This window comes from Priceomyces carsonii, assembly GCF_900007245.1.
Source record: "Priceomyces carsonii strain CBS4050 genome assembly, scaffold: Debaryomyces_carsonii_scaffold_4, whole genome shotgun sequence".
NCBI lineage: Eukaryota > Fungi > Ascomycota > Pichiomycetes > Serinales > Debaryomycetaceae > Priceomyces > Priceomyces carsonii.
Genome location: NW_026946677.1, coordinates 432,134 through 445,615, shown reverse-complemented (window position 1 = coordinate 445,615; position 13,482 = coordinate 432,134). Strand labels below are relative to the sequence as shown.

At 36.0% G+C, this 13,482-nt stretch overlaps 8 protein-coding genes across 8 annotated transcripts; 5 read left to right on the top strand and 3 right to left on the bottom strand.

Moving 5' to 3' along the window:
- Window positions 1-46: 46 nt before the first annotated feature.
- Window positions 47-643, bottom strand: PRCAT00003719001 (uncharacterized protein; the record flags this gene model as incomplete). Its single annotated transcript, XM_062953668.1, has 1 exon — window positions 47-643. The coding sequence occupies one exon, from the start codon at window positions 641-643 to the stop codon at window positions 47-49; it is 597 nt and encodes a 198-aa protein (XP_062810448.1).
- Window positions 644-868: 225 nt separating this feature from the next.
- On the top strand, window positions 869-3,874 carry PRCAT00003718001 (uncharacterized protein; the record flags this gene model as incomplete). The annotated part of the gene is made up of 1 exon (XM_062953667.1): window positions 869-3,874. One exon carries the CDS (start codon window positions 869-871, stop codon window positions 3,872-3,874), a length of 3,006 nt encoding a protein of 1,001 aa, XP_062810447.1.
- A 162-nt stretch (window positions 3,875-4,036) lies between these two features.
- On the top strand, window positions 4,037-5,207 carry RAD14 (Rad14p; the record flags this gene model as incomplete). The annotated part of the gene is made up of 2 exons (XM_062953666.1): window positions 4,037-4,084; window positions 4,143-5,207. 2 exons carry the CDS (start codon window positions 4,037-4,039, stop codon window positions 5,205-5,207), a joined length of 1,113 nt encoding a protein of 370 aa, XP_062810446.1.
- A 305-nt stretch (window positions 5,208-5,512) lies between these two features.
- On the top strand, window positions 5,513-7,633 carry HSP90 (Hsp90 family chaperone; the record flags this gene model as incomplete). Its single annotated transcript, XM_062953664.1, has 1 exon — window positions 5,513-7,633. The coding sequence occupies one exon, from the start codon at window positions 5,513-5,515 to the stop codon at window positions 7,631-7,633; it is 2,121 nt and encodes a 706-aa protein (XP_062810445.1).
- A 238-nt stretch (window positions 7,634-7,871) lies between these two features.
- PRCAT00003715001 (bifunctional diacylglycerol cholinephosphotransferase/ethanolaminephosphotransferase) lies at window positions 7,872-9,062 on the top strand (the record flags this gene model as incomplete). The annotated part of the gene is made up of 1 exon (XM_062953663.1): window positions 7,872-9,062. The coding sequence occupies one exon, from the start codon at window positions 7,872-7,874 to the stop codon at window positions 9,060-9,062; it is 1,191 nt and encodes a 396-aa protein (XP_062810444.1).
- Window positions 9,063-9,202: 140 nt separating this feature from the next.
- On the bottom strand, window positions 9,203-9,649 carry TOM22 (Tom22p; the record flags this gene model as incomplete). The annotated part of the gene is made up of 1 exon (XM_062953662.1): window positions 9,203-9,649. The coding sequence occupies one exon, from the start codon at window positions 9,647-9,649 to the stop codon at window positions 9,203-9,205; it is 447 nt and encodes a 148-aa protein (XP_062810443.1).
- A 148-nt stretch (window positions 9,650-9,797) lies between these two features.
- PRCAT00003713001 (uncharacterized protein) lies at window positions 9,798-12,518 on the bottom strand (the record flags this gene model as incomplete). Its single annotated transcript, XM_062953661.1, has 1 exon — window positions 9,798-12,518. The coding sequence occupies one exon, from the start codon at window positions 12,516-12,518 to the stop codon at window positions 9,798-9,800; it is 2,721 nt and encodes a 906-aa protein (XP_062810442.1).
- A 371-nt stretch (window positions 12,519-12,889) lies between these two features.
- PRCAT00003712001 (uncharacterized protein) lies at window positions 12,890-13,474 on the top strand (the record flags this gene model as incomplete). The annotated part of the gene is made up of 1 exon (XM_062953660.1): window positions 12,890-13,474. One exon carries the CDS (start codon window positions 12,890-12,892, stop codon window positions 13,472-13,474), a length of 585 nt encoding a protein of 194 aa, XP_062810441.1.
- Window positions 13,475-13,482: the final 8 nt, after the last annotated feature.

Below are 13,482 nucleotides of genomic sequence, written 5' to 3'. Positions count from 1 at the left end.
TTACAGACACATGTATGACCCATAGATATAGGTCTTTATACAAAGGTTATTTATTCAAGCTTAGAGACTCTGTATCTTCCACAATGCCCTTAGGATTTGCTAAATTTGCAACTTCCTTCTCAGTCTCTTTGCTTTCTGTCCCAGGAGTATACGTGATTTTTGTGTTCTCTTCGTCTTCAGTGATATTTACCTGGTCCTCTAAGGCGAATGTCTGTAGCAACCATTCACTTACATCTTCTTTATTGTTGCTCTCTGCTTCGTAAACGGCATCATGACCTACTTTGTTTTTCACAAATGGATCCACATCAAATTCATTACACAATAATTTGACCACATCCAAGTGACCATTATAAGAAGCCCAATGTAATGCGGTATTACCGCTTTCATTCAAACATGAAGCCAATACTTTAGCATCATCCGTATCCAAAATTGAAAACAAAAAACGAACAAGTTCTAAATGTCCATTGCCTGCAGCCATATGGAGAGTAGTACTCAATGTAATATCATCTTTGATATTCATTAACATGCTTGCGGGAATCTCACTGAATATTTCTTTTATTGTATCTAAATCACCTTCTCGTGCATCATACAAGATAGCATCCATCTCTTCCTGAGTCAATTTTTCTATTCTGTCCTTTTCCATATTGAACGATTTTCCTATAATAAGATGAAGTCTGACCTAGGAAATGAAAGAAAGAGAGTTATATATATTGAAAGACGATTATAGCTCTCTCTAGGTAACAGCTTGACAAAGACTCTGATCAAAAAAAAAAAAAATACTTTTGTCGATGGACCTGTATGAAAGGAGATAAAACTATCACTCTTGATGGCGAGTTAATGTTAAGTACTCGTAGATAAAGGTAGAGCAATGTCTGGTTCAAGAGAAGGTCGAGCGGACAACAGAAATGAGCCAAAGAAAATGAATCCGTTCTACTCTGAGCCTAAGAAGAAAACAATCCGAAGAAATGCCAAGGAGGTTTATCCTCACAAAGAACAATTACGAAAAGGGTTGAATATACCTCAGTACAACTCAAACCTGCCTTTGGATTATTTGTTCCAAGAAGTTGAAAAAGCTGTAAATGAGCCCATGGAAAAGATCAATATTCAAACTCTTCACACTCGATTTCTGTTAGATAACAGCTTCAATCAGATAGATCAAAGATACCAAGTGGTCGAGAAGCTACTCAATATTCTTCTTGATATCCAAACACTTTCTAATGAGTCAGAAATACTGCAATCTGATAAAAACCTAGTCAAGATATCCTTACACGACATCAAAACATTTGGCAAGGTGTTCAACTTAATCTTGTTAATTGGAATACAACCTGCATTGGAAGCTTTTAAAATAGGTATTCCCATTGAGAAAAGAATGCTTAGAGGCTTTTCGAGTTCTAGCATAGACATTCATATCCCTAAATTTCCTTTGGATTCGATAGAAGCTAATAAGAAGCATGAATACAGTGAAAAATTATTGATTCTCTGTCAAAGAAAGCTTTTGCATTTGTTCACAGTTGAATCGGATGTCAAAGATTTGCTTTTAAGGGGAACTGGTTTCTCTGATTTTTTGACAATTACAATTGCATTAATAACAGTTCCGGAGTTTGACAAGGCAAGGAGTGATAGTTTACTTCGAGATTTTGATGATATATGCAACTTGTCTGATACATTTGAGCTTTATCAAACTTATACATTGTTGATTAGTACTGCCTCACCTAAATACTTTAAAGAATTTGTCATGGATAAATTAAAGCTCTTGCCGTTAAGGGCTCCGAGAAAGGACGGTGTTTTAACATTAATTGAATTTGTATTAGGTTTACGAGAGGGTGATGAAATTAACGTTGAGAAGTTTGACCATGTTGCCAATGTAATATTATTGAAGCCGAAGACCATTTCTAGCACTGATTATTTCACGAACATATGCAATCAATTTTACAATCTCCTTGTAAACATCAATAAACCTATAGTGACAAGCTGTATTGGATATGTTATCGAAAAGCTTTATTATAAGAATAAATTAATTGTACATGATTTCTTATTCAAGAGAATATGGCAAAATTTTGATCCTAGTGAAGGAAAAGACGTAAGTGAATCCCAATTAAATAACAATATTAATGTAATTATTTCCTTGTCGAATGAAGGATTACCAGAAGAGATATCCACTTTATTGTTTAGACCAATTTTACTACCCTTATGGTCATATTACAGCTTTACTAAAAAGAAATCTAAATCAAATGAAGTCGTTAAGGAGATTCTTGTTGGCTATTTGGCTACGGTAAACAGTGCCCTGGATGAAGATAGTAGTCTTGATATGATTTCAAAAAATCTTCTTTATGAAAATGATAAGTGGCAATTTGAAGTTGGGGCGAATGGGCTTATTCAAATTTCCTCAAGGAAGTTTGAGCTCAAATCAGAAAGCAAAGATAAACGAATCAATAGGTTTCTAAATGATTTAGACTTGCAGTGCCAATATTTTATTGAGTTGCTAAAGAATTTGGATGATGACTTAATTCAAAGATTATTTGTGCATGTCTTAAAAAGATGGCTAAAAATATCTCGTGAGCCTGCACAATTGGATATGGAGGACAACCCTTTTATGTCTTTGATTGATCTCCGTTTATTGGAAACTTTAGTAAAGGAATTCGAGGGCGTGCTTGCGAGAACTCCTTTTGAGATTCTAGAATTAGTAAAGAACCTATTAATGAGCTTTACGAAGAATGGCCAAAATACAAAATCGTCTATCATAGAGGAAGTATCGAGAATTCAACTTGATGATGACTCAGATAATGCAGAAGAAGAAGAAGAAGAAGAAGAAAATGATGATGATGATGATGACGAAGATGACGAAGATGAAAACTTACTCCTGGTCTATCCTACAGTGTTAGAACTTTTATCTGCTATCTTATCAGATTCTGCCCTTCTGCTTGACCAGCGTTCATCCCGATTATTGGAAGATATTTTAAAGCCCTTGAGGGTTTTAAGTGAACTGCTATCTTCACAGGCCATTAGGAACTCTGCCAATTCTTTGTTTGAAAGAATAACACTTCTCTTAAAGGGAGGAGATATCCCAGCTACTAGCACGAGAGATGCTCATGAGAAAATTTTAAAGAGAGCCATTACTAGCTTAAATGATCCTCTAGTTCCTATACGAGCGCATGGCTTGCATATTCTAAGGCAATTGGTGGAGCTCAAGAGCGATGTTATTTCACTAGATTTCGTGATTGAGCTTCATTTAATACAACTTAAGGACCCTGAGCCCTTTATATATCTCAATGCTATCAAGGGATTTGATAGCTTAATCGAATGGAATAAATTTGAAGTGTTGGATAACCTTTTACGCTTATATGGAGCACAAGAAGGTGAGCTCACCTTAGACGAAAGGTTGAGGACGGGAGAAATCATCCAGAGATTTACTCAGAATGAGAATAATCTTCTTTCTGGAGACATTGGGTCCTTGATCACAAGTTCAATGTTGAGATTAATCAGGAGATCGAATAATGACGCATCTGAAGTGGATAACACAATGAGAATGTCGGCGATGTCAATTTTAGGTGCGTGTTGCAGAGCCAATCCACTAGGAATTGTCGATAAACTTGAGGATTCGTTGGATTGCGCAATTGGTATTCTACAACTAGAAACTGATCAAAAGTCTTCTATAATGCGAAGATCAGCCATAGTACTTATTCATGACTTAATTATTGGCGTTTCTCAACTGAAGTTAGACATCTTCCCCCCACAATATAGAGAGAAAATATTAACGATTCTTAATTACATAAAAGAAACAGACAACGACATTTTAGCTAGAGATCAAGCTGAGACGACATTAAAGACAATTGGAGAGCTCATCCAGTTGGCGATGGAACCAGAGAACTTCTGAATTTTTTACTTTTGTCGTGTACATTTAGAGAGAGAAGTACTAAATAAATAAAATACTTTAATATCTGTAAGTGATTAGTTGGAAATTGATAACATCACGTGCCATAATAATTTAGTCTAGAAATTTGCCGCTAATGAGTGTCAATCTTGTTATACAACAGACATGCCCATTACGAAGGCGGGATTAACAGAAGAACAAAGGCATCGAATTGTAAGTATTTAAAAATATTTGATTTCAACCGGAATTTTCTTTTTACTAATTAATCAAGGAAGCTAACAGAAAGAGGGCTGTTGAAAAATTGAAGTCCCATCAAGGAAGCAAAAATGTATTGGGACAAGAAGCTCAAAGTACCTTACTAACACCCAACCCAAAGGCTGATGGCTATAATGATAGCCACAAACGACCCAAGCTCACATTGACCCCGGAGCAACGAAGAAGAATAGAACAGAACCGACAGAGAGCAATCGACATTCAGAATAAGAATAGGCAGAATAAAAGGGATGCATCAGGAACGGAGGCTCATAGTCAAAATATTCCCATAAGGAACTCAGGAACACAAGTTAAAAGAAGTGACAAGCCAATAGGATTGAAACCTTCGATAAATAAGAAGGATTACATTGAATATGATTTTTCAACCATGAAAGATACACATGGCGGGTTTATATCTAATGAGGATACGTCGTTAAATTTAACAACTTCAGGTGAGGGCACTTCGTTAGAAGAGTGGAAAGAAAAGCAAAAACGAGAGCATGTGGTCAGAGAGCTAGCCCCTCCTATGGACATTGCGAATGCTCCTAAATGCTATGAGTGTGGATCTTTAGAAATAGACCCTAACTTGTACACCAACTTTAATAATGTTCGAGTGTGTAGGAAATGCGAAAAAGAAAAGCCCGAGAAGTATTCTCTTTTGACGAAAACGGAGTGTCGGGAGGATTATCTACTCACAGATCCAGAGTTAAAGGACACTAGCTTATTACCTCGGATAGAAAAGCCCAATCCTCATGGATTTTCGAGAATGCAGCTCTTTCTTCGATTCCAAGTAGAAGAATTTGCGTGGAAAAAATGGGGCTCATCCGAAGGATTAGACGCAGAATGGGAGAGACGTGAGACCATGAGGCTCAAAAGAAGAGAAAAGAGATATGATCAACTGCTCAGAGAAATGCGTAAGAAAACAAGAGCAGAAGAGTATACTAGAAAGCTTAGGAATGGAGAAAGCATCGGTGAACGCCATGTTCATGATTGGTCGGCACCGTTGGCTGTGCCAGGTGAACCCAGACTCGTAAAAAAGAGATGTATAGATTGTGGAGTAGAAACAGAAGAAATGATAATATAAGGTTGTTTTATTCCCTTAGAATTGGGAATAGGTATTTTGAACGTATATAGAACTCTAAGGAACATACCGGAACCTATTTAATTTTTAGCACCCAAGTATTCGCATTGTGTAACTAATGTTTTTTCGAACCAAATTTAAATATGGAAGCCCATGGAAGGTTCTATATTGAATTCGAACTGTACGTCGACCAGATTGCACCTGCGGTATATAAAGGTGAAACATCATCCTAAATCAAACGCATTGATACCCTCATACAGCTGAGTTCATAAAACTTTAATTATCGATATAATCAACGAAGATTCAATATGTCTGACGCTAAGGTTGAAACCCATGAGTTCACAGCTGAGATCTCTCAGTTGATGTCCTTGATTATCAATACTGTGTATTCCAATAAGGAGATTTTCTTGAGAGAGTTGATTTCCAATGCATCGGATGCTTTGGATAAGATCAGATATGAAGCACTTTCTGATCCATCTAAGTTGGAAACCGAGCCTAACTTGTTTATCAGAATTACCCCAAAACCGGAGCAAAAAGTCTTAGAGATTAGAGATTCAGGTATTGGTATGACTAAGGCGGATTTGATTAACAATTTGGGTACGATTGCAAAATCAGGTACTAAAGCTTTCATGGAAGCATTATCCGCTGGTGCTGACGTCTCTATGATCGGTCAGTTCGGTGTCGGTTTCTACTCCTTGTTTTTAGTAGCCGACCATGTTCAAGTTATTACTAAGAACAATGAAGACGAACAATACATTTGGGAATCTAATGCTGGTGGCAGGTTTACGGTCACCTTGGATGAAACAAATGAAAGAATCGGACGTGGTACTATAATCAGACTCTTCTTGAAGGAAGATCAATTAGAATACTTAGAAGAAAAGAGAATTAAAGAAGTTGTTAAGAAACACTCCGAATTTGTTTCATACCCAATTCAATTGGTCGTAACTAAGACCGTTGAGAAGGATGTACCGGTCGAAGATGAAGAGAAAGATAAGGAAGAGGAGAGCAAAGATGACGATAAGAAACCGAAGTTGGAAGAGGTCGAAGAGGAGGGTGAAAAGAAGGAAAAGACGAAAAAAGTTTCTGAGGAGGTCACAGAAACCGAAGAATTAAATAAAACAAAGCCTTTGTGGACTAGGAATCCTGCTGATGTTACTCAAGAAGAGTACAATGCGTTCTACAAGTCGATTTCTAATGACTGGGAAGATCCATTGGCAGTTAAACATTTCTCTGTCGAAGGTCAATTGGAATTCAGAGCTATTTTATTCATTCCAAAAAGACCACCTTTTGATGCTTTCGAGTCTAAGAAGAAGAAAAACAACATCAAGTTGTATGTCCGTCGTGTTTTTATTACAGATGATGCTGAGGACTTGATTCCTGAATGGTTAAGTTTTGTTAGGGGTGTTGTTGACTCTGAAGACTTGCCATTAAACTTATCAAGAGAAATGTTACAACAAAACAAAATCTTGAAAGTCATTAAAAAGAATATCGTCAAAAAGTTGATTGAAACTTTCAATGAGATTGCTGAAGACCACGAGCAATTTGAGAAATTTTATAGTGCTTTTTCAAAGAATATCAAATTGGGTATTCACGAAGATCAACAAAACAGAGCTGCTTTGGCTAAGTTATTGAGATACAACTCTACAAAATCAACCGAAGAGCTCACTTCATTAAGTGACTACGTTACTCGTATGCCGGAACACCAGAAAAACATCTACTATATTACTGGTGAATCCATCAAAGCCGTTGAAAAATCCCCATTCTTGGATGCTTTAAAGGCCAAAAACTTCGAAGTATTGTTCATGGTTGACCCTATTGATGAATATGCAATGACTCAATTAAAGGAGTTCGAAGACAAGAAGTTGGTTGACATTACCAAAGATTTCGAATTGGAAGAAACCGAGGAAGAAAAGGAGCAAAGAGAGAAGGAGGTCAAAGAATTTGAACCTTTGACTAAGGCTTTGAAGGATATCTTAGGAGATCAAGTTGAAAAAGTTGTGGTGTCTCACAAATTGGTCGATGCTCCAGCCGCAATTAGAACTGGTCAGTTCGGTTGGTCCGCTAATATGGAGAGAATTATGAAGGCTCAAGCTTTGAGAGATACAACGATGTCATCTTACATGTCCTCTAAAAAAACCTTTGAAATTTCTCCAAAATCTCCAATTATTAGAGAATTGAAGAAGAAGGTCGAAACTGATGGTCCAGAGGATAAGACCGTTAAGGATTTGACTAACTTGTTATATGAAACCGCTTTATTAACTTCCGGGTTCTCATTGGATGAGCCGTCTTCTTTTGCTGGCAGAATTAACAGATTGATCTCGTTGGGTTTGAATATAGATGATGAGGAGCCTGCTGAGACTGAAACTGCAGGCACTTCTACTGAATCCACAGAGAATGCAGCTGAATCAGCTATGGAGGAAGTTGATTAGGTGAATATTATGAGTCAGGATAATCTAAATTCTTTTTTTTTCCTTATACTACCGATATTTACTACAAATATTTGTTTCCTGTTCATATTTAACGTGATATAATTATTGAGTTAATTTATGATATAATGCAATTAGATCGTAGAGTATTTTGCACGTGATGTAGCGATAATTTATAAAATCAACTCAGAATTTAGCTGAGAAAAGGTTTGGATTGCTCTTGGCTCTGTTTGTCGATACTATGGGTCTCTTCATACCCCAAGACAAATTTGAAAATTTGAAATTATACAAGTACTCTGCCGAAGATCATTCAATCATCTCTAAACATGTATTGAAAAAGTGGTGGAACAAGTTCGTTCAAGTATTTCCAATGTCCATGGCACCAAATGTCATCACATTACTTGGTTTAATGTTCATCGTAGTAAACTTGTTATCAGTTTTTTACTATGATCCTTATCTTAGTGACTCATCTCCTAGATGGTGTTATTTCTTTTATGCTTTCGGATTGTTCATGTACCAGACCTTTGATGGATGTGATGGTTGTCACGCCAGAAGAACCAAGCAAAGCGGACCATTGGGAGAGCTTTTTGATCACTCCATTGATGCAATTAATACTACTTTTGGAACTTTGGTGTTTGCATCCGTATTCAGAACAGGCTATGGAACATTGTTGATCCTAGCGCAATTCGCTTCAGTCTGTAACTTTTACATGTCTACCTGGGAAGAATATCACACTAAAACTTTGTATTTATCAGAGTTCAGTGGACCCGTTGAAGGTATTTTACTTTTGACAAGTATTTACATTTTAACTGGGATCCTTGGGCCAGATATCTGGCATGTGAAAATCTTTGAGTTAGACCTTTCTTCTCTCGGGTTTGATGAAGCATTTGAAGTTAACAGCTCTGTCTTCTGTATGGTCGCAGGATTGGGCGCTCTTTACTTCAACATAGTTGGCACAATGAAGAATGTCAAGAAGCATTACGAGAAGCAAAACAAGGGTAATCTTGCTAAAGCTAATGAAATATCCATGGTGGCTTATAGGGGTTTGATTCCATTTTTTGCTTACTACGGCTCAATAACTTTATTTTTGTGGTTTTATCCAGAAGTGCTGTCAAAACATTGCTTCCCACTAATTATTTCAATTGGCTGCACCATCGCATTCTCAGTGGGAAGGATAATACTTGCTCATTTAACGTTACAGAAGTTTCCGATAATCCAAGTTCCCATGTTCCTTCCTTTGTTCCAACTTTTTATCTCTAAAATTCTTATTTCCTTTTATAATTATGATGAGCACAAAGTATTGACAGCAATAAGCTGGTTGGGAATGGGGATGACATTAGGAATCCACGGTGTATTCGTTTCGGAGATCATCTACGAAATCACGGATTATCTCGATATTTATGCCTTGTCGATCAAATACAAGAAAGCATAGATAACAACGAAGTTTTTATCCACTATTTGTTTAGATATATTGCTTACATATAAATTTTCATTATAAAACATAACAAAAAGGCCCTTGAATAAAATTAAGGACCTATTTATACGGTATGTACAAGAGAGAGCACCATTATATTAAGCACTAGCGGGTTTCTTTTCATTGTTAAAAGCCGATTCTGACCCTGGAGCCAAAACTTCTTGTGCCGAGTTTTGTAATGACATTTCCTTTTCCATCTCTTGTAACTGGGTCTCAGCCAAAATTGCCAACGACAAAGGTACACTTAAAAGAAGTACAGATGAAGTAATACCCCATAAAATGCTTCCCCCTTTAGAGAATCCAGCGCTCAAATAATCTCCAAGAGTTTGCCCAGAAGATGCAATCTGATTTCTATGTTTTGGGGGGATGATATCCTTCAATGCAACAATTCTATCATAGAAAGTTTCATTCTCAATATCGAAGTCATCATCAAAGTCAGACTCGGATTCAGAATCACTGTCACTGAAGTGTTCTGATTTTGATGCATCATTATTCTCATTAAGTTTAGATGCAGTTGCATCATCGATTTGAGTTAACTTAACCATATTCAAAGAGCTATACTTTATTAGATGTATATTTGTTAAGGACTACTCTGAAGCTCACCTCTATCGAAAGCAACCGATTTTGACAAAATTTTAATTGGGCAACACACTACAAATTGAACATTGTACTACAAAAGAAAGTATATATTAATTAAAGCGTCATAGCCTGAATATCTATATCTTCTGAGGCAGCATAACCAAGATTTTTCATTTGGTCCCGATAGTTACGAATATTGTAGAACTGTAGAAGACTTCTGAGGGCAATTTCTTGATCATAAGAATTATTAAAGTCATTCTCCAAATCTCGGCCACTAAGCCAACTATCTTTCATTGATAGCTTTAAATTTAAATAAATCATGGAGATAAGGTCCATATTAACAGATTTCCATTTTCGACCTTGATAGGGGATTAATTTCTTCAACATTTTCAAAATTGGGTATGACAAATATTTATTTTGGTAGTTCATAAGAATCATCTTGAATAGTTCAGATGGCTTTTGTTCATTCAAAGCAAATATTCGCTGAAAGATGCTTTTGACTAGTATCTTATTCGCAATGTTTAATAAATTTACCATAACAAAGCAAAAGTTCTGATTGAATTTAGATATTTGAATACTGCTCGGACTATTTCTTTCAACAGTAGTTGGAAGCTTCAGGATGGATTCCCTATTTATGAATCTATAAGTAAACCTTTCGGGAATCTTGTTCAAGCAACGATTAAAGAAATCAAACTGAGGCAACTTGATTTCAGGATTCATTAGCATATTTTGGCTTATAATTATTTCATACTCTGCAATGCTATCGTCGATAATCGTAGTATTAGTGGGAACTTGTAAGTTTTGATTATTGAAACTTTTGTTGAGAAATTCGAGAAACACGTTAAAGTATTGCAAATCAAAAAGTATCGATGATAAGTAGTAATACTTCAACACATGATTTCTCTTAAACCACTTTAACATCAATATAATAATGCTACTACTTGCCTTCAAAGTCAAATGTCTTATCTTATAAAGCTCAACTTGTTGTAACAAAAAGGAATCAATGTCTTTCTTAGCGCCCTCATCATGATAAGATGCTGCAGCACATTTGTTGCTAAAGTATGTTTCTGAGTTTAATTCTAACTCTGAAAAATTGAGCCTAAAATCATAGTCCACAGCTTTAATGGTTTCCACTAACACTTGAACGAAGGAGTGAAGTCTAACAAAGTTTTTACTATAGAAGTCACCTGCTCTCAATATAGACTTGATGACATTCTCCTTATCGGGGTACTTCTTGAATAGCTCTTCATTATACTCAAACTTATAATCATCAGGCGGGGTTTCTTTATACTCATCAACAAAGCCTCTTTCTTGAGCCATAAATATTTGGCGCTCGTGCCATAATTGTTTATCAGAGTAGCTTTCATAAACAGAATCTTTTAAAATTGAATCAGCTTCTTGAATTGCAGCAGGAACTCTGATTGTATCCGATACTGGATAAATGAATGGCAACCCTTGGTTGACTTGATAAGATTTTCTAATTTTTTCTCCACCAGACATGTAATCAGAGGGCGTCAGAGGAGGAGAAGGGACAGGAGTAGCTATATGAACCGTTTGGGCAGGTAGCTGACTTTGTACTGAATGCGACTTATTAGGTCTCGGGTTTGCTATTAAATTAGAAAGTGAATTGGATTGATTATTGATTGCCATGAAGTAGTTATAGTTTCTCTCTATGTCTACTTGATCACTTTCTCCACATGGCGATTTCTGATGATAATATGTCGAAGGCTTTGAAGTCAATGAGTCTGTGTCACACAATGGATACTTGTCTATTAAATCTTCCCTGAATGTAAAATAGTCTAGAGGAGAACATGTGAGCTTATTCTCGGAGACTTCCGCTCCATGCTTATTGATAGTACCATGAATTTGGTTTAAAAATTCATCACATCTGTCAAGATGCTCAGAATCTCCCATTTCAATTAAGATTAATTTCCAAGCAATAAACAATAAGTTGCGAATCCTATAAGCTTTATTGGGTTTCCACTTCCAGCTATCGATTAAAGTGACAATAGATGTTAGTAAATCATGTTCATTTAATATCCCTTGTAATTCAGTATACTCATTGCTAGAGTCATGTCCCAATAGGACGCTCAATAGGAAGTATGTAAGTGTTAACAATTGAAAGTAATTTTCTTCGGTTAGCTTATCCAAATCTTCTGATTGTGATCTGTACTTGTCTGTTTTTACCCTGTCTTTCATAAATGAGCAAAGAGCTCCAATCAATGAATCGCCAAGGCCCAAATTAAACATGTACTTCATATTCTTATCAATTCCCGACAACTGCTGAGACTTCGTTGAAATATGTCCGTATTTTCCAAATGCAAAATATAGTAAGCTTTTCAAAGAAGCATTGAGTTCATTGCAATTCATTGAGGATATGCCTATTTTTGAGATGCAATCTTTGAGTAACTCGTACTCTGCATCTACCTCATTATATGTCTGTGAAAAGTCTTTGAGGTGTGCTTCATAATCTACTTGAAGAGTAGATATTCTAAGTTGATTTAAATCATGAGACGAAAACCATTCGTTTAGTTCAGTTCCGAGAACATCATAATCTTTATATTTGAATTTCAATTTCGACTTTGTTACCAAGAATTGATTAGAGCCAGATATAAAAGCTCCCGTGTGATCATATTGGGTTTCATTCGTATCAGAATTCAATTCTTCTCCCAAAGAATTCAGACTTGCTATTTGCTCAGCTCTTGCATTTAGCTTCTTCTGAAATGTCTCATCAAGAGATAAATTTAGCTCTGTTCTAGTCGAAAAATCTGGATTATCAATTAATTCATCTTCAAGCTTATCTATCAGAATAAGTTCATGCTGCATTATTGACATTTTTTTTGAATCCCTTTCAAAAAATAGATGAAAGGACAACCAAAGCTACGTATGGAAATTTACTGAAATATGTGGTTAAGTTACTCGACTATAATCATCCAATTATCAGTATTCCAATCATACTACTTTTAACTGACTTTTGTGCTTTCAAATTGATCGAAAATATTCGAATCGAGTAGCAATACTTCATCACGTGACATATTTATGTTGCCAGTCCATCTCAATTCAGTGGAGTATGTACGGTCTCGCTACATTTATAAACTTAGCTAATAAAGTCTAACATTACCCTCACCTCGTGGGCACCTTCATTTTCACTTATATCTCCTTGTTTTATTCTTTTAATAAAAAGAATATTTAGGAACTAACTCTCCATGTCTTTTAGTGGATTAGATCAAGTTATCAACTTAAGAGTGAAAGTGACTACCTTTTTGGATGAAACAATTACGGGGTCTATATATACTTTTAGTTCAACACACGAGGTACTAGTTTTGAAGATAATTGTCAATAAGAATACGAAGACAAAAAGCTATAGAATTATAAACACGTCGTTCGTCAAATCAATTCAGGTGTTACCTCCCATACCGAAAAAATATACGAATTGGAAGGATAATGAAAAGAATAGTTTCAAGGACTTGAAAAATATCTCCGTGGAGGATTTAGAGCATAAGATAGAAACTGCCCTTAGCGGTGACCAAAGAATCTCGCCTGATCAGGGAGCTAAATCATCAAGATTGGCATCTAAATTATACCTAAAGTTTTGTAACTTATATGGGAAGGAGCATGTAAAGTGGGCAGGAAATGACAACATTGTTCTATTTGACGAACTTAAGGTCTCAAGACCATTCACAAAGTCCAATATTCAATTTTTAGTTAAAAACTCGAAATTCATAGAGAACGTGCTGAAAGTTTTAAGTCAATTCTGGCTAGAGGCAGATGATGGAAGAAAGGGTGGCTGATTACTGCT